Raw genomic sequence first — 22558 nt, 5'->3', positions numbered from 1 at the left:
TCTGTGCTGTCTTCTTATAAAGTCGCCAAATGAGCGTGATGTATTTATAGCGCGTGTCACGAGTCTGTGTAGTGTACGGAATCTGTCAGTCCATATGTTTATTTATTTATTTATTTTTTAAGGCTTCACTTCATAATGAAATCAATGAAACTGCAGAAGCATTCCATATACAATTGGGACTCCTTTAATGTTAACTCTGCTTAGTGAGTTAAAAACAGACTTTCTCCCAGTGTGAAGTATTTTCGCGGTCTTAAAAAGTGTTGATTTAACTCTGGAAAGTGTGGAGCTATATAAACTCTGAACAAGTGTTACAATCAACTCTGTGAGAGTCAATTCAACACTGGGCTTTTTGCTGGGAAGTAACAAAATGTAATTGTGTCCTTCAGGCATCCAGCAGCTGGTTGCTCGTCTAGAACTTTTCCCTGAGCCGCAGGGGGAAAGCTCCCATTTTGGGGCAAAAGTCTCCACAAACCCCCTATGTCAAAATGGAAGAAAAGGATCCACAGCCCCCCCGCGTTATAGAGGACGCTGCAGCTTCGCAGTTCCTCCATGTTGAAGAGGAAGACGAAGTGAGCACATTTCCACCGACTGATGTGGAGAGTGAAGACGACCAAAACAAACCACCCGAGTGGTCACAGCTTCATCATGACAGCCCAAGTGGAGACCACCATGGAGGACCGCCACCAGACGGCCTCTTCGCTTCACCGTCTGACAGTACTGAAATGGAAGAACATTTGAGGAACGACACAGACTGTGAAGGTGACACCAAGCAGCTGAAATGCTTTGAAAATGAGAAAATTGGCAATGAGAAAATGACACAAATGCAGAAAAAGGGTTTTCCATGCTCAGTGTGTGGTAAAAGTTGGACAAACAAATCAACATTGCAGAAACATATGAGAACACACACAGGAGATAAACCCTTTAGTTGCTCAGTTTGTGGTCAGAAATTCTCTCGAAAGCAAAATCTGGCCACCCACATGAGAACACACACAGGAGAGAAACCCTTGAGTTGCTCAGCTTGTGGTCAGAAATTCTCTCATAGTAAAACTATGGTCACACATGAGAACCCACACAGGATTGAAACCCTTTATTTGCTCAGTTTGTGGTCAGAAATTCAGTAAGAAACAAAGTATTATCAATCACATGAGAACACACACAGGAGAGAAACACTTTTCGGTGTTTAGTTTGTGCTGTTAGGTCCACTTTGACTGCACACGAGGACACACAACAAGGCACGTTAAATGTTTTATAGTTTTCCCCGCCAATACTACTGTCCGATGGAGACCATATACTGTTTTTTTGGGGGGGGAAATTTCAGAGCTTGTCAACGTATCCTCCACCTTTACTTTTTTGTAAAAGTCTATTTTGTTGCATTTCAACTTCTCATTTAAATGTTTTCCCCCTGTAAATCACGCTTTCACAGAATGCAATTGTTAATTATGCACGGAATTTGTGCTTGAGTATTTGGAAGCTTGAAGGTCCATGTCTCTTGTGGACATTGGATATTATGTTTGGAAACAGATATTAAAAATAGAAAGACGACTCATTATTTGATTTTAATTTTAAAAATAGAAATTTGATTTTCTCGTTTGGATGTCTGGGACGGGTACGTGAAAGTCCAAGAACATCTATCTTGAACTCTTTGACATGTGAGGTTCTTGAGCACCAGGGGAGTTTCCGAACACCGTCTGACCAAATCCAGTTGCTGGAATAAAATAAAAAATGTCACATTTTAAATTACAGAAAGAAACAAAAAAAAATTGCATAATTTAAGTGATTCAATTTGAAAAACAGGAGAGTCATTCTTAAGTAGAAAACATCTATTTACAGAAAATAAATCTCACCACTTTCACTCTCTCCCACCATCAATTTTCGGGAGGGGTCGCTGTTCAGCTTTGCTCTGCCCTTTGCGGCTCCGCCCCCGGAATCCTCTGCCTCTCAGGAAGCGTCCCTGAACCCCGAAAGTCTCCAGGTTTAACTTTTTCTCTTCTGCCCATGTGGTCCTCCTGGGCTTCTCCTGGGATCTAGTAACATTTGAGAGGCGTTTCCCCCATACGAGCAGGAGAGCTGGTCGGGTGGTCTTCCTTATATGCAGTTTTTTTTTTAAACGTGACACATTTTGGCTTCTTTTTTTTTTTTTTTTTTTTTTTTTTTTTGACGGATCTACACAAAATTGCAGAAGTTTTGAAGTGAAATGAGAAATACATGTATAAACGATTCTTTTGTGTGCGTGTGTGTGGTTTTTATACATTCTTTATTATACTCAGCAGAATTCAACTGGTCTTGCTAGATCGATTGAGCCAAATAGACAAGTCCCACAGGCTCTAGATTGCCCCTATTTGGTGGCAATTTGGGACAGTGCAAGTAAATTGTTAGTGGCGGATAACAAAATGCGGAGTTGTATTCAGACCTGCACTGTTTGGTCCGCTTTACGCTGATCCGGACCTTTTGTGCAGGCGTGTATTTCACAAACCAGGACGAAAATCACCACCAAAGATTAACATAAACCCAGATGTATAGACTGAGAGAAAGTTAAAGTGTGTCCATCCTGTATTTAAAAGGTGCATTTTCCTGAGTGAAACCGGCATACTGGGCCATTAAGCTGCCAAAACTTATATTTAACTTAAATATAAATATTATTCCCTCCAATTTGGTTCATAGCCTTGCTAATTTATTTGGAATTGATTGTGAGGAAGCTGGATGAATGCATATTGATAAACTTTCTATTAGATTCGGCTGGTAATGGGCATGTCTCGTTGGAGTGATAACTCGATAAGTTGGGACTTACATTGTTTTATTTTGATCTATACTCAGAGTTTGACAGTGCTTCTTATTCTTTGTTAGATAAACTACAAGATATTTATGGCAGATTTTATTGCCTATTATGCTCATCTGACAGGCAGCTGTGACAGACACTAAGCGCAACAGGTAGCATCCGAAATTTTGCACTCGACGGACGCTGCATTGTGCCGGTGCTGGGAAATCACTCTGAAGTCCTTCGTCGAATTCGTCTGTTACATAAAGTTTATGAACATATGCGTTAAATAAAACGCCTGCCAACAGAAGTTTTACTATAAACTGTATAAAAATGCCGGTCTGACGTTTCCACACGTCTGATGACGTCATACACACTGGCGCGCTTGTCATTGTGGTCCGTGTGACAACAACTGCTTCTTTAATATCCCATTATTTTGTGTGTGTTGACTGGGCTCCAATTTGCGTTGATTTCGTCATATTCATTTAATAAATTAGATTTAATAACGTGTCAGATTGTGATAAATTAGGTTTTAATCTGGACACGTTGCAACAGAAGCAGTAAGTGTTTTGTTTTGTTTGACACCCCCCCTGAAGTACTTCCAGTTAGGAGCCACGCAACTTCCGGATAGTAACAGCATCAGCTGTTGTTGTCAAGATGGCGCATAACCTGGCAGAATTGGAGGTCCCTCTAGTAGTTGAACCGTCTGGGAACCGAGGGAAGGGTGTGTTAAGGCGATGCAGGGGGAGACCCAGGCTAACAGAGACAGACCGAGCACAGCGACGTCTTGAATCCCGAAAGAAGTACGACATTCGGAGGGTTTACCTGGGGGAGTCGCACAAGCTCTGGAGTGAGCTTCGAAGGCGCACAAGTCTGAGTGATGCGGGACTGGCAGCGTATTTAATCGTTCTTCATTCCACATTTGGAGAGAAATATCAACAGAAAAACTCAAAGTGAGCGTCCCTGCAGGTTCTTTGGACAACGATATTTGTTTCTACACTTTAACAAACTCACCAGTGTGCACACACATTTCTCTTTTGCCAAATGCTTTCCATCCATCCATTATCCATCGTTTTTCTAAATTAAGATTTGAACTATTTAGATGGACCATCTATTCATTAAATTCAAATGAGACATTTTATGTATTTCAGGAAAACTATTACCCCAGAGAAGCCAGAGGTGCCGGTGCATAAGGGAAAAGGTGAGTTACACGAATTACAGTGGCAGACATTGTATTCAGTACATGGGTATTCTCTGGGGACTATGCTGTATTCGAGGATGGTCGGAAGTCGGATATATCCGAGTTTGTTTTTGCCAGTTCCGACCTGAAAGCGTTCGAGAAGAACGTAAACAACCAAAATGGCGGATAGTGATAAATTGTTTTTTATTTATTTTGGTCTACAAAACTCATTTTGACCTCTAGAAAACTTACCTTTTTGCAATTTTGCTTCAATCATTGTTTTAATCCTTTTTAATCAGAATTCCATACAGTTAAGTAGTTCACCGTATATTTGAATGCAGGGAGATAGCGGCAGTTGCGTTACGTGGAGTTATGTCGAATATTTATGAATGAAGAAAGCTATCTTGTTTTATACTCGAGTAAATTGTGTTTTGCCATTCAGAGTGACGTCACATTGTAGTCCGCTGGTGAAGTCTGGGTCCTTTTTTTTTTCTTCCGACTTCGCAAGTGGAATTTCCGAGTTCAAAGTTGCGTTCCCGTACACACTTCCTGGTTTGAACTCGGAAAAGTCTGACTTCCAACCATCGTCGAATGCAACATAATCCACCTCTTCCTATTACCACTATCAGAGATGCTGATTATTAAGTGGCAACTAAAAGCAGTAGATATTTTTGCGTAAACACTTAACACCGCGTTAACCCGCCTGAAAATGCATCCCCTCTCGTTGGAGTGCGCTTACATCACTCGCTTACTATAGTGGGTGTTAAAATAAATCGATTCGGCAATATATCGCGATATTACAGCACGCAATTCTCGAATCGATTCAATAGGTGGCCGAATCGATTTTTAAACATCCATTTTTGATGGAAAAAATATTCAACAGAATGTCTTACTTATGGTTAGAGTTCACACCTTAAGCATGGAAAATTGTTATATTAATGGAACATTAAGCCTTAATATTTTATTTCAATGCTATTCAAGCTAAAACTGTCTGTTAAATACAGTGGCTCACATTTATAAGTTTCAGATAAATAATACATTTTCAAACAAATCTTCATATCGAGATTAATCGGTATCGAATCAAATCGTGACCTATGAATCATGATACGAATCGAATCGTCAGGTACTAGGCAATTCACAGCCCTACCACTATATTTTGATTTAAAGTCATAGCGCCCTGAAACTTACCCAGGTTGCAGGAGCCACTTTTGTTTATGCTGTAGTTTTTTGAGACAGTGATATGCCTGAGATGAGCCACTTTTGTGTGTGCTTTAGCGTGTGTGTGTGTGTCTGTGTGTGTGTCTGTGTGTGTGTATGTGTCAGGGGGTAGTGGGGGGTTCTTGGGGGGGGGGGGGGGGGGGGCACTTTGGTTTTTGATATGTTATATTATTATTATGGATCTAAGTATAAAATGTGTGCTTTTAATGAGACGATTCTTTATAAATAGAATAGGTCGGAAACAATTGTATTTTGATTCGGAATATAAACTGAAAAGTATGTTTTGCTTTAAAGCTTATACCCAAGTACCGTGCATTGCTTTGCAACGGGACAAGACAAGAAACAAGTGTTTTCTGCTCATCTTCTAAGGACGTGCATGTCACCATTAAATCCATCCATCCATCCATCCATCCATCCATCCATCCATCCATCCATCCATCCATCCATCCATCCATCCATCCATCCATCGTCACCCTTATGCTTTGGTTTTGATATATTTTGTAGTTTTTTGAGACAGTGTTATGCCTGAGACAGTGATATGCCTACACGTCATACGAATTGATTTAAAACATTATCCATCCATCCAGCTTCACCCTTATCCTTACTAGGGTCAATACTTGTGCTTATAAAATATGACCATGTGGGGATACATTCCAGCAGGCACATTTAACACTCACCTTGCCTGAAATTGCATCCCCATGCATCTCTGGTTAGGATACTGATAGGGACTTCAAATTCACCCCACTTACTCTTAGTAGTCCCCTGGGCATCCCCTGAAAAGCATGTGAGGACTGGACAAACAGAAATGGATTTAAGGGGGGATGCAATCTTAGGCAGGCTGGGAAAGACGCACTGCCTGAAATTGCATCACCATGCATCTCTGTTTAGGATGCTCATAGGGACTTCAAATTCACCCCACTTACTCTAAATATGCCTGCTGGAATGCATCCCCACATGGTCATATTTTAAAAGCACAAGTATTGACCCTAGTAAGGATAAGGGTGAAGCTGGATGGATGGATGATGTTTTAAATCAATTCGTATGACGTGTAGGCATATCACTGTCTCAGGCATAATACTGTCTCAAAAAACTACAAAATATATAAAAACCAAAGCACCCCCCCCTTCTCATGAACCCCCCACTACCCCCCCCCCCCCCCCCCCCCCCCCCACCCCACACGCTAAAGCACACACAAAAGTGGCTCGTCTCAGGCATATCACTGTCTCAAAAAAACTACAAACTCTATAAACCCCCCATCCCGTCTTCTCACGACCCCCACGCTAAAGCACACACAAAAGTGGCTCATCTCAGGCAAACACTGTCTCAAAAAAGTACAAAATATATCAAAAGCAACCCCCCCCCCCAAAAAAAAAAAAGCTAACACACCACCAACGCTAAACTATAAACAAAAGTGGCTCTTGCAACCTGGGTGAATTTCATGGCGCTATCATTTTAAATTGAAGCCAAGTAAGCGAGTGATGTAAGCGCGCTCCCGCAAGAGGGCATGCATTTTCAGGCGGGATGCCATTTGCGGCACAACACCGGCAACTCTGCTAGCGCTAGTTTGCTGTGAACGGTTTTGATTGGTCAATTGACGGACTGAGTCATGCACTCGGTGTGGTTCCTCCCCACACTTTGTCTTTTCACGAAATTTTCATTTTGTTATGCCACCAAAGATAGACTGCTACCATGACCATTGCTTCCCTTTTATTCAATAAGCTGTTTAATGTACCAGTATGTGGTGTTTAATTCAAGTGCTGCACTCCATTCTACCTGAATTGCTTCAAAGCTTGATCTATTCTATGCTATCAAGAGTTCAAATATTCTTTTGTAAAGTTAATCCATCCATCCATTTTCTTGACCGCTTATTCCTCACAAGGGTCGTGGGGGGTGCTGGCGCCTATCTCAGCTGGCTCTGGGCAGTAGGCGGGGGACACCCTGGACCGGTTGCCAACCAATCCCAGTGTAAAGTTAATGAATTCATAAATTCTTATGTCCATTCCTAATGAGCATATGTGTCTTTTGCTTGTTTGACAGTTAAGAGGGAGCGTGAGTCAAGTCTCCAGAGCCTGGTGTGTTGGTACCAGGAGCACTTGCATTCCTGCCCTCATGAGCCCCAACTCAGAGCTCTGGAACAACAGCCCAACTTCTCTACTGCTGCCGTCTGGCAATGTGACTCCGACCATTCATTTGTGCAGCACCTTTTCTCCCCGCTAAGGGAGGCAAGTGACTCGGAGCAGGAGGAGAGAGAAAAAGGAGAAGGCGATGGTGGAAATGCTGCAAAAACAGACCTAATGGTGCCCAAAAGATTATCAAGCCGGAGGAAAAAAACAAATACTCTGTTAAAAGGTGAGTATTAAAAATACAGATAGTGAGTTACCATTTTCTGAATTTCTTGTTGGTTATCTTTTTTTTTTTCTCTCGAAACTGCTTTCTGTAGATGTAGGAGAAACAATGGCTGTTTCTGAGGTTCAGCCCACATCCACCAATGAGTTTGAACACACTGAAGCTCGAGCACAGCATGCGAGTGTAGAGACGTCGTCCAATGATGTGTCCCTGACTGTTCCGCCTGTGTGGGAGATGGCAATGGTACTGGAGCGACCACAAGGCTCCCCTGAAGCAAATTTTCACCCTCTCACCTCCGAAGAGGAGACAGAGGATGTGAGCCAAAGCCACAATGAAAGTGTAACAGAGAAAGTTGGAGAAGTGCAAGAAGAAGAAATAGGGTGCGATTACGAGTGTGTTGTTGTAGGAACATCTTTTGCTGATAAACTGGGGACCACGGATGAGGATATAGGAGATTCGGTACCACCCTCGGAGCCGGAGCTGTTGTCCTCGTCTCCTGTTCAGGCTGAAGAGAAAGAGGAACTTTTTGACCCACACGCTTTGCAGACGGTGGTGACTAGCTGTGAGATTCCTAGCCAGCACACTGCTTTAGAAGGCTCACAGGTCAGTATTGAGATATTGAGCATTCGTGAGTGAGCGTGTGCGTGTGTGTATTCTGCTTTCAAGTCTTTAGATGACAGCTTGCCCCCAGATTATATCGTGTTTCATATTTCACGCCCACATCATATTATGTTTTCTTAAGCAGTCATTTGTATGGGGTTTTAAAGTATTCGGTGTCACCTCCAATTACAAGTGCCACGATATGAGCCGTCATTCATTCAGGTGTGCTCCAGACCCTCCGCTATTTCATAGGGATGTCACGATAAGAGCAATATCGTGATACAGTGTTCCCTCGTTTTCCGCTGGGGTTAGGTTCCAAAAAATACCTGCAATAAATGAAATCCGCGAAGTAGTTAGCTTTATGTTTTACAACTCTTATAAATGTTTTATGGCTCTAAAATCCCCGACCGCACAATTTATACACTTTTCTCATTGAGGCATTTACATGTTCTCACATTTCTCTCTTGTTCAAACATTGACAATGTTCAAACCTTCATAAATTTTATAAAATGGGTATATTACTGTAAAAAAATATGCAAAATTGCACTTAAAAAAAAAAACCCGCGATACAGCGAGACCGCAAAAAGTGAACCGCGTTATAGCGAGGGAAGACTGTATCACGATACATAACGACAATATCGTCGTTATGTTCACAATATTTAAAAGGAACGCATCTGTTAAAAAAATTCACGTTGATTCCCATTTGTGCAGTTCTAGCATCCTCTAGTGGCTAGTTTATTAGTGCAATTTAATTTTCATTAGGGGTGTTTTGTCCTTCTATGTTTAAAATCTATACTAATTGTAAGATGAAGGGGAACCTAATTTGCTTGTGAAGCGATCAATGTGTTCTTGCATTAGCAAGTAAGTGCCTCACTATTATTAGATATTGTAGGTGGTTTATATGCATTGCTGTTATGTACAAAAGCACAATATTGTGCTTCTTTTTTAGTATGAGCTTTTTTTTTTCTTTTTTTTTTTTTTACAATATTGTGATCTTTTTTTAAATATCGCCAACTCCCCTACAATATCGTGATAATTATCGTATCATGACCTTCATATCGTGATAATATCGTATCGTGATGTTTGGATATCGTTACATCCCTACTATTTCAGTGAACTTAAAAAAATGAAATGGAGCAATTATGGCAAAAGCAAATTTTTCGCACAAATATTGCCAGGGTTTGCAAACTATGCCTTCCTGACATCTATGTGGAACACTCAGCTGTGCTTTTTCTCATACAGCGTAAATGTCATTTTCTCTGTGTGTCATGTAATTCAGGTATTTTTTTCCCTGTAAATCAACACTTTTTATCCGGCATTGAACACCGGGAGAACAGTGAACAACAAACACAATGAGCACACACTCACACAGGAGTTGCTGACGGGCACTCGTAAGCATATTTGCAGGTCACCCCACCAGGCCCCGCTTCTTAACTCTTTGACCGCCAAAAACATTGAATAACGATTAGTAAAATCACGATGTATGCCGCCATAAACGTTAAATGACGTCATCTACTTTAAAAATTTTTTTTATTTATTTTTATCAATGTTAAGCAACGTCTAAGTGCAGGCCTGGTCAGTGGGTTGTGGAATCAAAAACACCAACTAACTATGGCCAGTAGATGGCAGCATTGTGTCTTTTTCAATGGGCTGCCGGTGTATGGAATTACAATGGAACATGACGGAATCTGATGAAATCTGATGAATGCTCGTAAACGGCGAAATTGGCTGGCACTGTCGTGTTTTTTATTATCATTATTATTATTTTAATATTTTTTTTTTTTTGATAACATGTGGCAGTAAAAGAGTTAAAGGCACATGCATGTACACATATTCTACAATATGTCCAGTATTTATCCATTTTATACTGACAATGTTTTGTGTTCAAATGCATTTACAATATTCTCTTCTTTTTTTCTTTTCTTTTTTTTTTTAAATAAGTGTGAGTGTGTTTAAACCGTGAGAGAGGCGTAAATCTCTTAAAAAAATAAAAAAAATTCTCAAGTGTAGAATTTCATGTATAGCGGGTGAGCCTGGAACTTATCTTAAATGGAGAACACTGTATCACTGAATCAGTCTGAGGGTATCCTTCATTTTTGTTGACAGCTAATTATCATAACTGGCCCTACCTATGAGGCTCTTGCATCGGATGGAATTCAGCTCAACATGGGTGATGATAATGTGGCACAAGACACCTGTACTGTTATCGGGGGCATCACCTGCAACCAAGTTTGCGAGCCTGAATCAAAACTCCAAGCAAGAGAAGATGAGGACTGTATGACAGGTGAGTTACAGTGTCCTTGAGCAGTATGCTGAGCCTCAAGTTAGTCCTGATGCTATGGCATCAAATTGTTAATGAGCTATTAGCTTACTCCCTTTCCTTTGGAATGAGGCAACATTTGAAAAGTAGCTTGAGGGTACAAAGGTATTATTTTTAATAGTAACAAGAACTAGAAGCATTCTTGCAGAAATTTAAATGAGCCTGGCTGTTACCTGATGCAAATCTCTGGCGTCGGGCCGAAACCTCGGAAGTCACAATTTTCCAAATTTAATATATATATATATATTTTTTTTTTTTACCCAAAAATCTGTACTTTTGGTCAATCCGCAGGTAGGGGTGTCAAATTATTGACCATTGTAAAGTGTTTTAAATGGCTTGCTCTTTGAGGATTCAATGTTAATGGTTGCGCAAACATTCTGTTTTGGTGATCTCCTCTTCTAAAAAGTGACTATTTTGGAGGTACAAGGTTTTGGCCCTACACCAGCGAAATGCATTTAAAAAGCATTTGTGCGATATTAATTGGGAGCTTTGGCCCTACAAAAATGGAAATTCTTACAATGCTAAAAGCTAGCATGATAACCCAAAAGATGCTAACAACCTGTGTCTTGTAATCTTAATGACAGTATGTGCCTTAAAACAACACTTGAGAACTTTGTTTTTGTTGGTTATGGTGGCATCGTATGGACAAAAACATTTTTTTTGTTTTGCCAGAAGGAAGACCACATTTCCCATGAGGCCCAGCGCATAGTGTCGTGAAATCCTGATGCAACTGTGAACTATCAAACTGATGGCTATTTATTGCTAGTGCTGCCACGCAAATTTCTGATAGCCAACATGAGCATTATCATTTTGATTTGGACATGGAATGCTACTTAATAGTCTAGCAGGAACAGAGCCAAGGCAGTGTCAGTCGGAAATCCCTCCTCGTCTTTGACGTCATGTCAGCGAGTGAAAGCCGGGCACAGTGTTGATCCATGACTGTATTTTTAGCCGGGTCACCTGCACAAATGGAAATCAGACTTTTTTTTTAACAGATGTATTCCTTTTAAATATTGTGAACATGACGACGATGATATTGTGGCAGTTTTAATATCACGATATTGCCCATATTGTTATATTCCTACTGGCAAGGTTAAAAAAGTTCCTTAGTGTTGCTTTAATTACATGCTATACAGTAGTGCTAAAGCCTATCAGTCCATCAGTCAATGATGGCAGCAGTTGGTATGCTAATGGAGGCTAACTTGCTAAGTTCAGAAAGTGCTAAGAAAGGTTGATAAGCATTTGATATCTTGTAGTTTGTGGTGCTATTTCGAAGAGCTGGTCCAATGCCATTATGCCAAAATTTTAACAGTTTGTATGCTAAAATATAACAAAATGGCAACCAGAATAACAAAAGGCAGCTCACTGAGGAATTTGTCCTCTATTCATGTACTATGCCATTTAATGAAATGCTAACAGGATAACTTATAACAAATGAGCAAGTTGAGTAGAGAAAGCAGTATAGTCGGTTAGTAGGGTATTTATTTATTTTTTTAAAATATTTACCTTGTATTCAAGTGCTGTTTCTAAGTGGAACTGATCTAATGTTAACATGCTAGCGGTTTATTTGCTAACATGACAGCCTCAGTACAAAAAGTACTGTAGTGGGGTAAGGAGCTGAACATTTAGAAATTATATTTGAATCAGAGGGAAAAGTATGCAAGGATGCATTTATAAGATGTCTACATAATTTTGGGTATTTCTTATTAGTATTACAAAGTGCTTGGGTACAATTTGTATTTTACTGTATTCTACTCTGTGCAGAATTAAGTGACAAGCAGGTGTTACAACCCACAGTTGACACTTTGGAGCTAAGCAGCGGCCGCGAGTTGCAGAGGAGTCTAAGCAGGTTTGTTAGCCATAAAAAAAAAAAACAAACAAAACAAAACAATCTGCATAAGAATTTAAAGTGAAGCTATGTTGTAAGAATATAAAGAATATATTTTGTCCTCTTTGTCTTGCCAGGTCAAAGAGAAACAGGCGAGGCCCAGTTGTTGAGGCTGATGGGATGCTCAAGATGTTCCATTGTCCATATGAGGGCTGCAGTCAAGTGTATGTCGCCATTAGCAGCTTCCAGGTGAGATAACACTTCATTCATATTTAACATTTCAGCTTTAATTTCATGCACTGACACTTTTTGTAGAATCATGTGAACCTAGTTCACAGGAAAGGCAGGACTAAGGTTTGCCCACATCCAGGCTGTGGCAAAAAATTTTACCTGTCTAACCACCTACATCGCCATATGATCATCCACTCAGGTAAGCTCATGAAGACACTCTTGTGACTACTCTTGTAAATTTTCATCAGAATCAATAAAGCATTCATTTATTTTCTTTGTCTAGCATATCAATTGCTAAATAAAAAAAAAGGGCCATTTCTGTCTAGGTGTGCGTGATTTCATCTGTGAGACATGTGGGAAATCATTTAAGCGCAAGAATCACCTGGAAGTTCACAGAAGGACTCACACGGGAGAAACGCCTTTACAGTAAGATGTTTATTTTCTTGGTTTATCATCGACTGGAAGCATCTAACGCTGACGTTTTCAACTTTTACACAAAAACATGAGGCATTAACACCAACCCCAATTATAGTAGTAGACCACATTCTATTCCTTTGGTATTCTCCAAAATGACCAAAGTTATCTTTATTTATAGTGTAATTCTTAAAATTTGCTGAAACTGTTCAATTATTCTAACCGGGGTTTATTTTGAAACCAACCTCTTTGTAGGTACAAAAATATAAAATGGATGGATGGATATGGATTTTGATCACCTGATTTGTTGTCTGCCATATTCTTGTTCTTCCTCTTGCTAAACACAGTTGTAACATTATAGTTACAATTCTTATACAATCACAATGTCCCTTCGCTTGGAGGCTATTTTTAGAACGGGCTACTCATGTGGCCCGTGTGGGCTGCCTATTACCCGCGGGCACCACGTTGATGAATTCAGTTTCAAAATAATAGCTAACCAAAACAGGGCAAAAACAACAGTGCAGGTTAACATAGTAAGGTCAACTCACATTGTGACCCACACTATGACCCACATAGTAGGATCAATAAAGTCAAGTCTAAATCTAAGTATGTTTTCACACAGAATAAACATGATCCAAAATTCCAAATATCACTGTCTGTCATGTGTGTCGTGCAGACATATTCTCTGCAGTGAAGTAATGTTCTTGAAAGGAGCAATAATGCTGAAAGCTTGAGGAAAATTGAGTCACAATTTTGACCTCACGGAATAATTTCTCAGTTTTTACAAAAGTCCTTTCTGTCTGGACATTACACGTGGGCTCTCAGTCACAATAAGAATTATCTTTAATGGTGGTTAAAAAGTTCGCAAAAACATTATTGTTGCCATATTATTACTATTTTGCTGTATTTCTACAGTTTTGTCGAATGTAGACATCTAATCATATAGTTAGAATATTTGGTTAGACTAATGTAACATAGTGAACATACAATAAACTACAAAAATTCCTTGGAAATTTTTAACAGGTCTGCTAATTATTGCCAGTCCGAAAACCTGCATTTGTAAAGTTCGAGGATACTATTTTAGGTCGAAAGCGAGGTCCACTCATCAGGATGTTTTTTGCTATTTATTATTTTTTTTAAATAATTCTTGTTACCCTGCCAACGGTCCGTAATCTTCATCTTTTTTCTTTTCACTTTTCATTCACCATCGTCATCCATTAGATGTGAAATCTGCGGGTACCAGTGTCGTCAGCGTGCGTCCCTAAACTGGCACATGAAGAAACACACTCCAGAGGCCCACTACAACTATACCTGTGAGTTCTGCGACAAGCGGTTTGAAAAGTTGGACAGTGTTAAATTCCACAAGTTGAAGAGCCACCCGGAGAAGCTGTCCTCCTGACGTGTTCATACTATGGCTTCAAGTAAGAGGACTCTTGAAGAAGATTACTTTTGTTTGTCAAGATGGCAACAAAGGGACGTTCACTTAAACAGCTGTGCAGGTCACAGCAAATTGCAATCCTTGATGCCCGCAAATTGAAGCTCTTCCAAATATATCTATTTTTTTTGTTTCACCATTACATAAGCGCCCCAAGCTTACTTAAACATTTTTTAAATTTCTTGGAATCCCGTTAGGTTATAAAGACATGTGAGAAAATATGAATTATACTCAAGTGCAATGAGCTTTTGAAATTCTTGAACAGAAAATAACAATTCATGTAACTTTCTCATCGATAGGTTTCATCAATATTTAAGTTAGTAAAGTTTTTGTTTTTTTTCTCAGATAAAGAGGAAACATTGTAGTAGTATTTTGCACAAAGTGTGTACAGCGCCTTGCAAAAGCATTCATCCCCCCCTTGAGTTTTTCAACATTTTGGCATGGTACAACCACAGACATAAATATATTTCATTCAAATTTATGTGAAACCTAAATTATGCACAAAGTAGCACACAGTTGTGAAGTGAAGCAAAGTGAATATTTTATTTCAAACTTGTTTTACAACTAAAAAAAAAACGTAGGGTGTGCAGTAGGGCTGAACGATTTTTGAAAAAAATGTAATTGCGATTTTTGTTTTTGACTAATACTTCGACTTAATTTGTGATGTTCATCGCATTCAGCTTTTTATTCACAATGTACGGTAATGTTTCCAAACATGACTGAAAATGACATACCATAACAGTATTAAAAGATATTAGTCTAATAATGCAAGAACACAAAAGAGGTTGGGTAAGAGAGTTACAATGGTTCAAGTTAAGGCAAGACCTACAGGACTACTTGGCACCATGTGTAATAGGCTATGTAACCAAAAATATTTAACATTTTGTACTAATGTACATTTTCTTTGTAAAAAAAACAAACAAACAAACAGGCTTTGTGATATAGGGGTGAAATTCATATCATGGTATTAACTCTTGTTTTTTTTTACTGTAATGGTGAGTGTAAAAGTGTAAAAATCATAATGGGAGTATTTCTGATTGGCGTAAATGTGAAAAGGTAAATATTTTTTGTTTAAAAAGGGTCAGAAAGTATCATTCATTCTTTTCTCTGTTTCTCATTGAAATCTTGCGGTTTTATGTAAACATGTCTGCCTTTTATGTAATGAAATCTATTCAACAATTAAAAAACACTGATTGCAAAAATAATAGTAATTTTGAGGCCTATTACTGTGTAGATATCAGAACTGAGTAAAGAGTGCAAATAACATTGCTGACATTAATTTACTTTGGACCTCGAGCTTGAAGTCATGGCTAGCGTCAGCCATTAGCATGCTCAGTCATTCGTACGTGTGCTAAAAAGCTAATTGCTAACCGTCATCTTATTTTCAGTCTAGAATACGTATTAATTGTAGTACAAATATTATTTTCATAGCTACTGGATGTATGGCTTAACGCGGTTCTAATCAGACTTCTATAAAAAAAAAAAAAAAAAAAAGAAAAGTCTACTGTACGCCCAAGCACTTATTTTGGGTCATCCTCTGCATTTCACATGAGCGATGAGCATGAGCGATGAGCATGCTTAGCGACTGCCCGTTTGCCTTTGGTGAAAGCGCCACTTTTAGTTTTGTCACCTCGGAGGAGAGGCTCTGCATTCTGCACCACGCAGCTCGTTGCTGCTACTGCATGCGAATTTATCAGTAGTCTGTCCGTTCTGCCGTGCAGCAAGTTAGCTTAGCCCCTTGCGTTCTCAATTACAGGCTGTGTTGTCAACTTGTCAAGCAGCCGCAAAACAAAGTACCTCCGGGTGACTCGGCGACAGTGTGACGTAGACGCGGCACTTTTTTTTAATTTTATTTTGTTTTTTTAAATTTAATTTAATTTAATAAAAAAATGTTTTTAACCATTTCGGAACTGGCTAGTGTATGTATGCGTGCACTTTGGCATGCCACTGATTTGTGAACTTGGGGGACAAGAGCCCTTAAAACACTTAAAACGAGCATTGCTGTATCCAGCCCCCAATGAATTCATACTTTGTCAAACCCCCTTTTGCTGCAATTACAGCTTCAAGTCTTTTGAGGTATGTCTTGATCAGTTTTGTACTTCTTGGGACTGAAAGTTTGCCCATTCCTCCTTGCAAAACCGCTCCAGCTCAGCTACAGTAGGTTTCATAAAGAGCATTTGTGAAAACACGTTATCTTCCAAGATTGCTCTGTATTTGGCACCATCCTTCTTCCCTTCTCCTCGCACCATTTTCCCTGTCCCTGCAGAAGAAAAGCAGCAACAGAGCATGATGCTCCCACCACCATGTTTGACAGTGGGGATGGTGTGTTGAGACTGATGATGTGTTGTTGTTACGCCGAACATAGTGTTTGTCATGTAGGCCAAAAGTTCAATTTTTGTTTCATCTGACCACAGCACCTTATCCACTTATCAGCGGTTTCTCATACAAGGCTCCTAGCAAGCTGCAGACATGACTTCTTGTGAATCACTTTTAGAAATGGCTTTCTTCTTGACGGCCTTCCATAAAGGCCAGATTTGTGCAGTACTCTGCTGATGGTTGTTCCATGGACAGATTCCCCTACCTCTGCTGTGGATCTTTGGGGTTCATTTAACACCAACAATCCCCTAAAAATCATCTTTGGACAGAAATACCCAGTCCACCCACAGGTCTGTCGAGTTGATGGGATTCATTTTAGACAATGTATGAACAAGGGACTTTTCACAAGGCAATTAGTGGGGGTTGGAGGGTAGGGCTGGGTATTGCCACCAACCTCACGATACGATACGTATCACGATACAGGGGCCACGATACGATACGTATTGCGATACATATGTATCCCACATAAGACACATTTTATTTCGTTTTTTTAAACAAAATATAGGAAAATTGGTACACTAAGACAAGTGCCATGTTAAGTTTATAAGTAAATAAATGTTGATAATCTTCCTCTTCTTAAATTTTTCTTAGCAAGACACAGTGTCCAATCTCTAGTGAGCTATTTTTGCATTAATTGAAGGCAATTAACTTCAAAGACGCTGCTGGTTTTTATTTTTTAGGTACAATGCAAGCTGCAAAGGCAAACGACAACTGCCTATTTAAAGTTAAAAAGCAATATCGATACTGACGCCTGCGTATCGATATGTGTATTGTAATGAGGCCCGCAACGATATATTGCCGTATCGATTTTTTGAGCACACCCCTATTGGAGGGTGGGGAGGATGACAATTCATTTGGAGGTACAGTGTTCCCTCGCTATAACGCGGTTCACTTTTTGCGGCCTCGCTGTATCGCGGATTAATTTTTTTAGTGCAAGTTTGCATGCTTTTTTTTTTTTTTTTTACAGTAATGTGCCTATTTTATAATTAAAAAAATTATGAAGGTTTGAACATTGAGAATGTTGAAACGAGAGAAATGTGATAAAATGTAAATGCATCAATGAGAAAAGTGTATAAAATGTGTGGTGAGGGGTTTTAGAGCCTTCAAACATTTTGCAAAACGTAAAGCTAACTACTTCGGATTTCATTGTTTGCGGGTATTTTTTGTAAACTAACCCCAGCGGAAAACGAGGGAACACTGTAACTTGTAACTGTAACTTTGCCCTTGAATGAATCATGAATTGTCACTGAATAACATAGATAAAATCATCAACACAGTTTTTTTCTTTTCTTTAAAAATCTGATAATAAAATAAATGAAAGTAAATGATAAAACATTGTTCGCCACAGTGGTGTCATGCAATAGCACTCATTCTGAGTCGCCACTGGAGTTCACCTGACACGAAGCTCTTTTTCCTGGTTCAGGTGTATGAGGTTATTGTCGAATTATCTGTACCTTCGCCACTGCCTTTGCACTGAGATGTTGTTGTGCAAGCATCATCAGGAAAGTCGCCCATCTCGACTGCTGTCCGGCAGATTGTTGGTACAGAATTTGTGCATTCAACGCTGCAATGTCAATCATGTTGTAGAACACAGCTACTGGCCATCGGCGTGTTCCTGCCCGCACACTGTACTCCCGCACCATCTAATCCATCACGTCCACGCCACATTTTTTGTTGTATTCGGTAACTGTGGTTGGCTTCTTTTTGATGGTAGTGTCAGTCTCAGTGGTGCTGTGCATGGTGCTGAGAATGCAGGCATTCTTCTTCCGTTTTGCTGCATACCGTCAGGGTGGCACAAGTGGTTGAAAATATCGAATTAATATGAAAGAATTGTTACTTTCATGTTACACAAACTGGCACGCTTGGAGCTATTGATGATAAAAGTGCAGAACTTGGAACATACTGTACCTGTGTGCTGTATTCTCTGCGGTTTGTCTGTCTCACGGCTGGAGGAAGTTCCCGGCGAATCCTGTTCACTGTGCCAAGGATGGAGGTGTTGCGAAGCAGTTGTCATGCAAGGGACAGCAAAAATTGTCCGTGGTAACGGTTCTGCACTTGTCCAAGAATGGTTCCATCAACTTCATCACTACACTCTTGGCCAGTGTCTCCCCCACTGGGCCGACTGGGGTCCTTGTCAAGATAAGGGGAAACATTGCAGACATACTTTAGGCGCTTTTCCGCCGCAGGAACTTTTGGAGAACTTTTCATTTTACCTTGGTAAAATTCAGTTTGCATGTTTTTCCACCAACAACAATTACCAGGGTAATTAAATTCCCCAGACGCCATCCAAGTACGATCTCAGCAGCAGGGTCTTGCTGAGCCAGGCTGGAACTTTGAGGGGGTGGGCTGCAATGACCACAGCTTATTGGTCAAATTTGGGGGCGTTGTTTTTACATCGGCAACACTCAAACTCATTTGAATTAATTACAGAGAACTCTAAGATGCTGTGGAAACACAATTATAAATTCCCTGCTGAACTTTTACAACCAAGAACCCCCTTTACCCAGAACTCAAAGATCCTGGGCTTGTTGGTGGAAAAGCAGCTTTTGTTTGTAGGTCACAAGCCACCCAAAACTTGTCAGGTTTAGATGACATGTACTGCAGGAAACAGCAACGAGGCTTGGATGAGAAGAGCTGTTCATCAATGGTAATGTAACGGCCAGGAAGGTATGATGCAATGCAGTTGGCAACAAACGGTTCCCACACTTTGGAAATGGCAGCAAACTTGTCTTGTTTTGCGTGTCCAAGTTATCAAAGCGAAGGTGACGCATAATCGCAAGTGATCAAAGGCCTCTTGGGTACTTCTCTGATGAGTGCCTTCCTTCTTTGGTCAGAAACTTTGGAGCCAATATTTTCTGCATATCATAAAACAAAAGTAATAAAAGTAGTAGTAGGCTAGGCATCAGAAGTCTAAGATTCGGCTCAGGAAGAAAGGAGGCAGAAACTAGAATTTGCGTTTGGTAAAATTGCACCATGTATTAAATTACAATGTGGAAACCCTTGTGGACAATTACAATTATACAAGTACAGTGGAAAATGAATGGTCATTCAATGCAAATAATCAAAATTCCCAATCATTATTTCCCATACAAAAGAGAAAAAAAACATTTATCCAAGGCACAGATTGAAATATCTAATTGCCAAAATCTTGAGATTGAGAGGTCATTTGTCGGCAATCGCACATTCCAGTTCACTTGTGCCAGAATGAATCAAAGTTCATGCAACCCACAGGATTGTGGTTTGATTGTCCTGCGACAGGTGTGAGTTTTGGGGGGTTGCAGACTAGAGTGTAAGTGATAAAAGTGTGCGGGGACGGCTGCGAGAGCCTCCTACCAACTTGTAAAGAGCAGGTTGTTGGGATTCCTGGCAGGAATTTCCAATGGCTTAGTTTGGGTTCAGTCTTCTGTGTTGAATCTTCCTGGGCTTAGCTCACCATTAATTCAAAGGCAACTCGACTTTTCTAATAAATGCGACGATCAATCGACAAAGTCGGGCACTGGCAGTCTGCTCTCGAGCAGCAGCAAACATTTCCCCCTCGCGTCCCCTGGCTACTACCGCACTCGTGCCCAAAGGCAGCTCTTATTGGTTCATGCAGTCAAACAACCGCCTCACCGAACGCGGCAGTATGCCAAAGATCATTTGAGAGTCAAGAGTGTACACCCTTGCAGCAGGTTAGGTTTGAAGCCCACGTTACAGATGATCTTGTTTTAGGAGATTTGTGGTTGTTTGGTACTCCTTCGCCTTACGGATAATTGATTGAACAGTATTCTGTGATGTTCATAGCTTTTGAATTTTTTTTGTTTCCTTCTCCTGCTTTGAATCTGACCACACATTTGTCCCGGACAAGCCTGGTGTGTCCTTTTGCTTTCATAATGCTGTTTTCTGTGCTGTGTGCTCTTAACAGACTTCTGACACCTTCACAGAACACCTGTATTTATATTGAGACTTGATTACACACATTACATTTTGTCATAAGGGCAACAGGTGATCAATTAAGACATCACCAGGCAACCTCTGAAGACAAGTGGCTACACTGAAGGAAAAGGGGGCTGAATACTTTTGCACACCCTACTTTTCAGTTTTTTAGTTGTAAAACATGTTTGAAATAAGATATCCACTTTGTTCCACTTCACGATTGTGTGCTATTTTGTGTTTAACTTTCACTTTAAATTTCAATGTAGTATTATGTTTGTGGTCGTACCATGCAAAAATGTTAAAAAAATAAATAAATAAAAAACTCAAGGGGTATGAATACTTTTGCAAGGTGCTGTAAGTTTTAATAAAATTGCTAGTTGAATAACTATGAAGACTAACTACTACCAAAATTAATAATGTATTAAAATAACATACAGTTAAGTAAATGCTTAACTCATTCAAACCCCAAAGCGTATTTTTTAATATGTTTCCTGCACTCCCAAAAACATGTTTACTGTATATGTTTTTTGTTTTGTTTTTTATGCTAGTGCATACATAAGGCTTTGATGCAGTTTCTGATCTGAAGAGGTCACTTAAAGAAATGGTAGTTATTACAAAACCGACCAGCGGGTGGCAGCAGAGTATAAGAGATCAGCCAGGGCCATTGCAACTAGCTCTTTTCCCCCAGTGTTTTCAACAGGTTTGTGAATAATGGTGAAACTTTGCTATATATCAGGCTAATGGCTGCAAAATGGAAACGGATACAAATACACTTTTTTTTTCCCCCTGATGAAAGAAGATTCTGATCTTTGTTTTGCTAGGTTCCATGTATTTATAGCACTAGAACACAATATTCTGTGGGCCTTGCAAAATCAGTCAAAATCCAGTAAAACAGTCGGGAGAGAAGTTTGCTTCAGTGAAAATGGCTGCGAGTGAATGAGTTAATTGAAATAACAGCTAAGGACTGACAACACTGAGGTTCTGATTTGGTTTCTCACACGATGTTGCACAAAATCCTTCTGTTATTGACTAAGCAGGTGATGCGCGTTTTTTCAAAGGGATCACAATCTTCATTTATTCTTTTTTCTTTTCAATTTTATTTACAAGTAAATATTGTATAACTCTTTCTCAGGAAATAATTGTCATGTGTGTCAATGTTATAGGCCTAATGTACTGTACAGTGTGTTTTATTTATTCACTTTTTCTTCCCTGTCTGTCCTCTCACTTGATGATGATGAAACATTTTAATATGTGGCCTCCATTCACACAGAAACCATTCTTTGACCAAATGACATTTGCCTTGGATCAATGGTTAACAGACATTACTTTTTTTTTTTTTTAATGCGTGTGAAAGTCATGTTGTTGCCTTTCTAAAATAAAATTTAACATAATTTAAATACATTTATTATTACGATGTCCTGGTCATGGGATCCTCGCACATGACATCATATGCTATTCATACTTGCCAACTTTCCTGACGTACTGCTGATTCTCCCGCATGGTTCCCGATCTGTCCTTTCTCCTGCTTATCTCCTGATTTTACAGTGAAGTAAACAGTTTACATTGTGGGGAATATTTGACACATTATCTGGCAACATGGTGAGAAGGCCAACTTCAAAATAAACCTTACCTTAGTAACCTTATTAAATAATATACAGAGATAAATGCCTTGCAACGCTTTTATTTTCAAGTAGCTCCCGGTAGCTTGTTGCACCATAACAGCTGACTTGCCTCGTCTGTCACAAACTATTGCAACCGACAGCAACAACACAACTGAAATGTCCTGAAATCACGTTCAATTGCCAATTCAGGGCGCTTAAAATAAGACTTAATTACGCTGACATTGAATTGCACTGCACCTGTTTCCGGCATTTAGTGGCAGCTAACAGCGCTAGCGACAAACAGCAACAAGCATAGGATGACTTATCAAAGGCAGATTA

The 22558-nt window shown here is 39.8% G+C and overlaps 1 protein-coding gene across 1 annotated transcript; it reads left to right on the top strand.

The window, feature by feature from the left end:
- The first annotated feature begins 3392 nt into the window (after window positions 1-3392).
- On the top strand, window positions 3393-21892 carry znf653 (zinc finger protein 653). Its single transcript, XM_077499216.1, has 10 exons — window positions 3393-3708; window positions 3907-3956; window positions 7191-7502; window positions 7594-8102; window positions 10206-10383; window positions 12184-12268; window positions 12385-12496; window positions 12563-12677; window positions 12805-12904; window positions 14114-21892. The coding sequence occupies exons 1-10, from the start codon at window positions 3413-3415 to the stop codon at window positions 14289-14291; spliced, it is 1935 nt and encodes a 644-aa protein (XP_077355342.1). The 5' UTR covers window positions 3393-3412; the 3' UTR covers window positions 14292-21892.
- Window positions 21893-22558: the final 666 nt, after the last annotated feature.

The sequence above is a fragment of the Festucalex cinctus genome, chromosome 1 (genome assembly GCF_051991245.1).
Source record: "Festucalex cinctus isolate MCC-2025b chromosome 1, RoL_Fcin_1.0, whole genome shotgun sequence".
In the NCBI taxonomy this organism is placed as follows: Eukaryota; Metazoa; Chordata; class Actinopteri; order Syngnathiformes; family Syngnathidae; genus Festucalex; species Festucalex cinctus.
The sequence above is the reverse complement of the archived record's forward strand: the minus strand, read 5'-3'. Positions and strand labels throughout refer to the sequence as shown.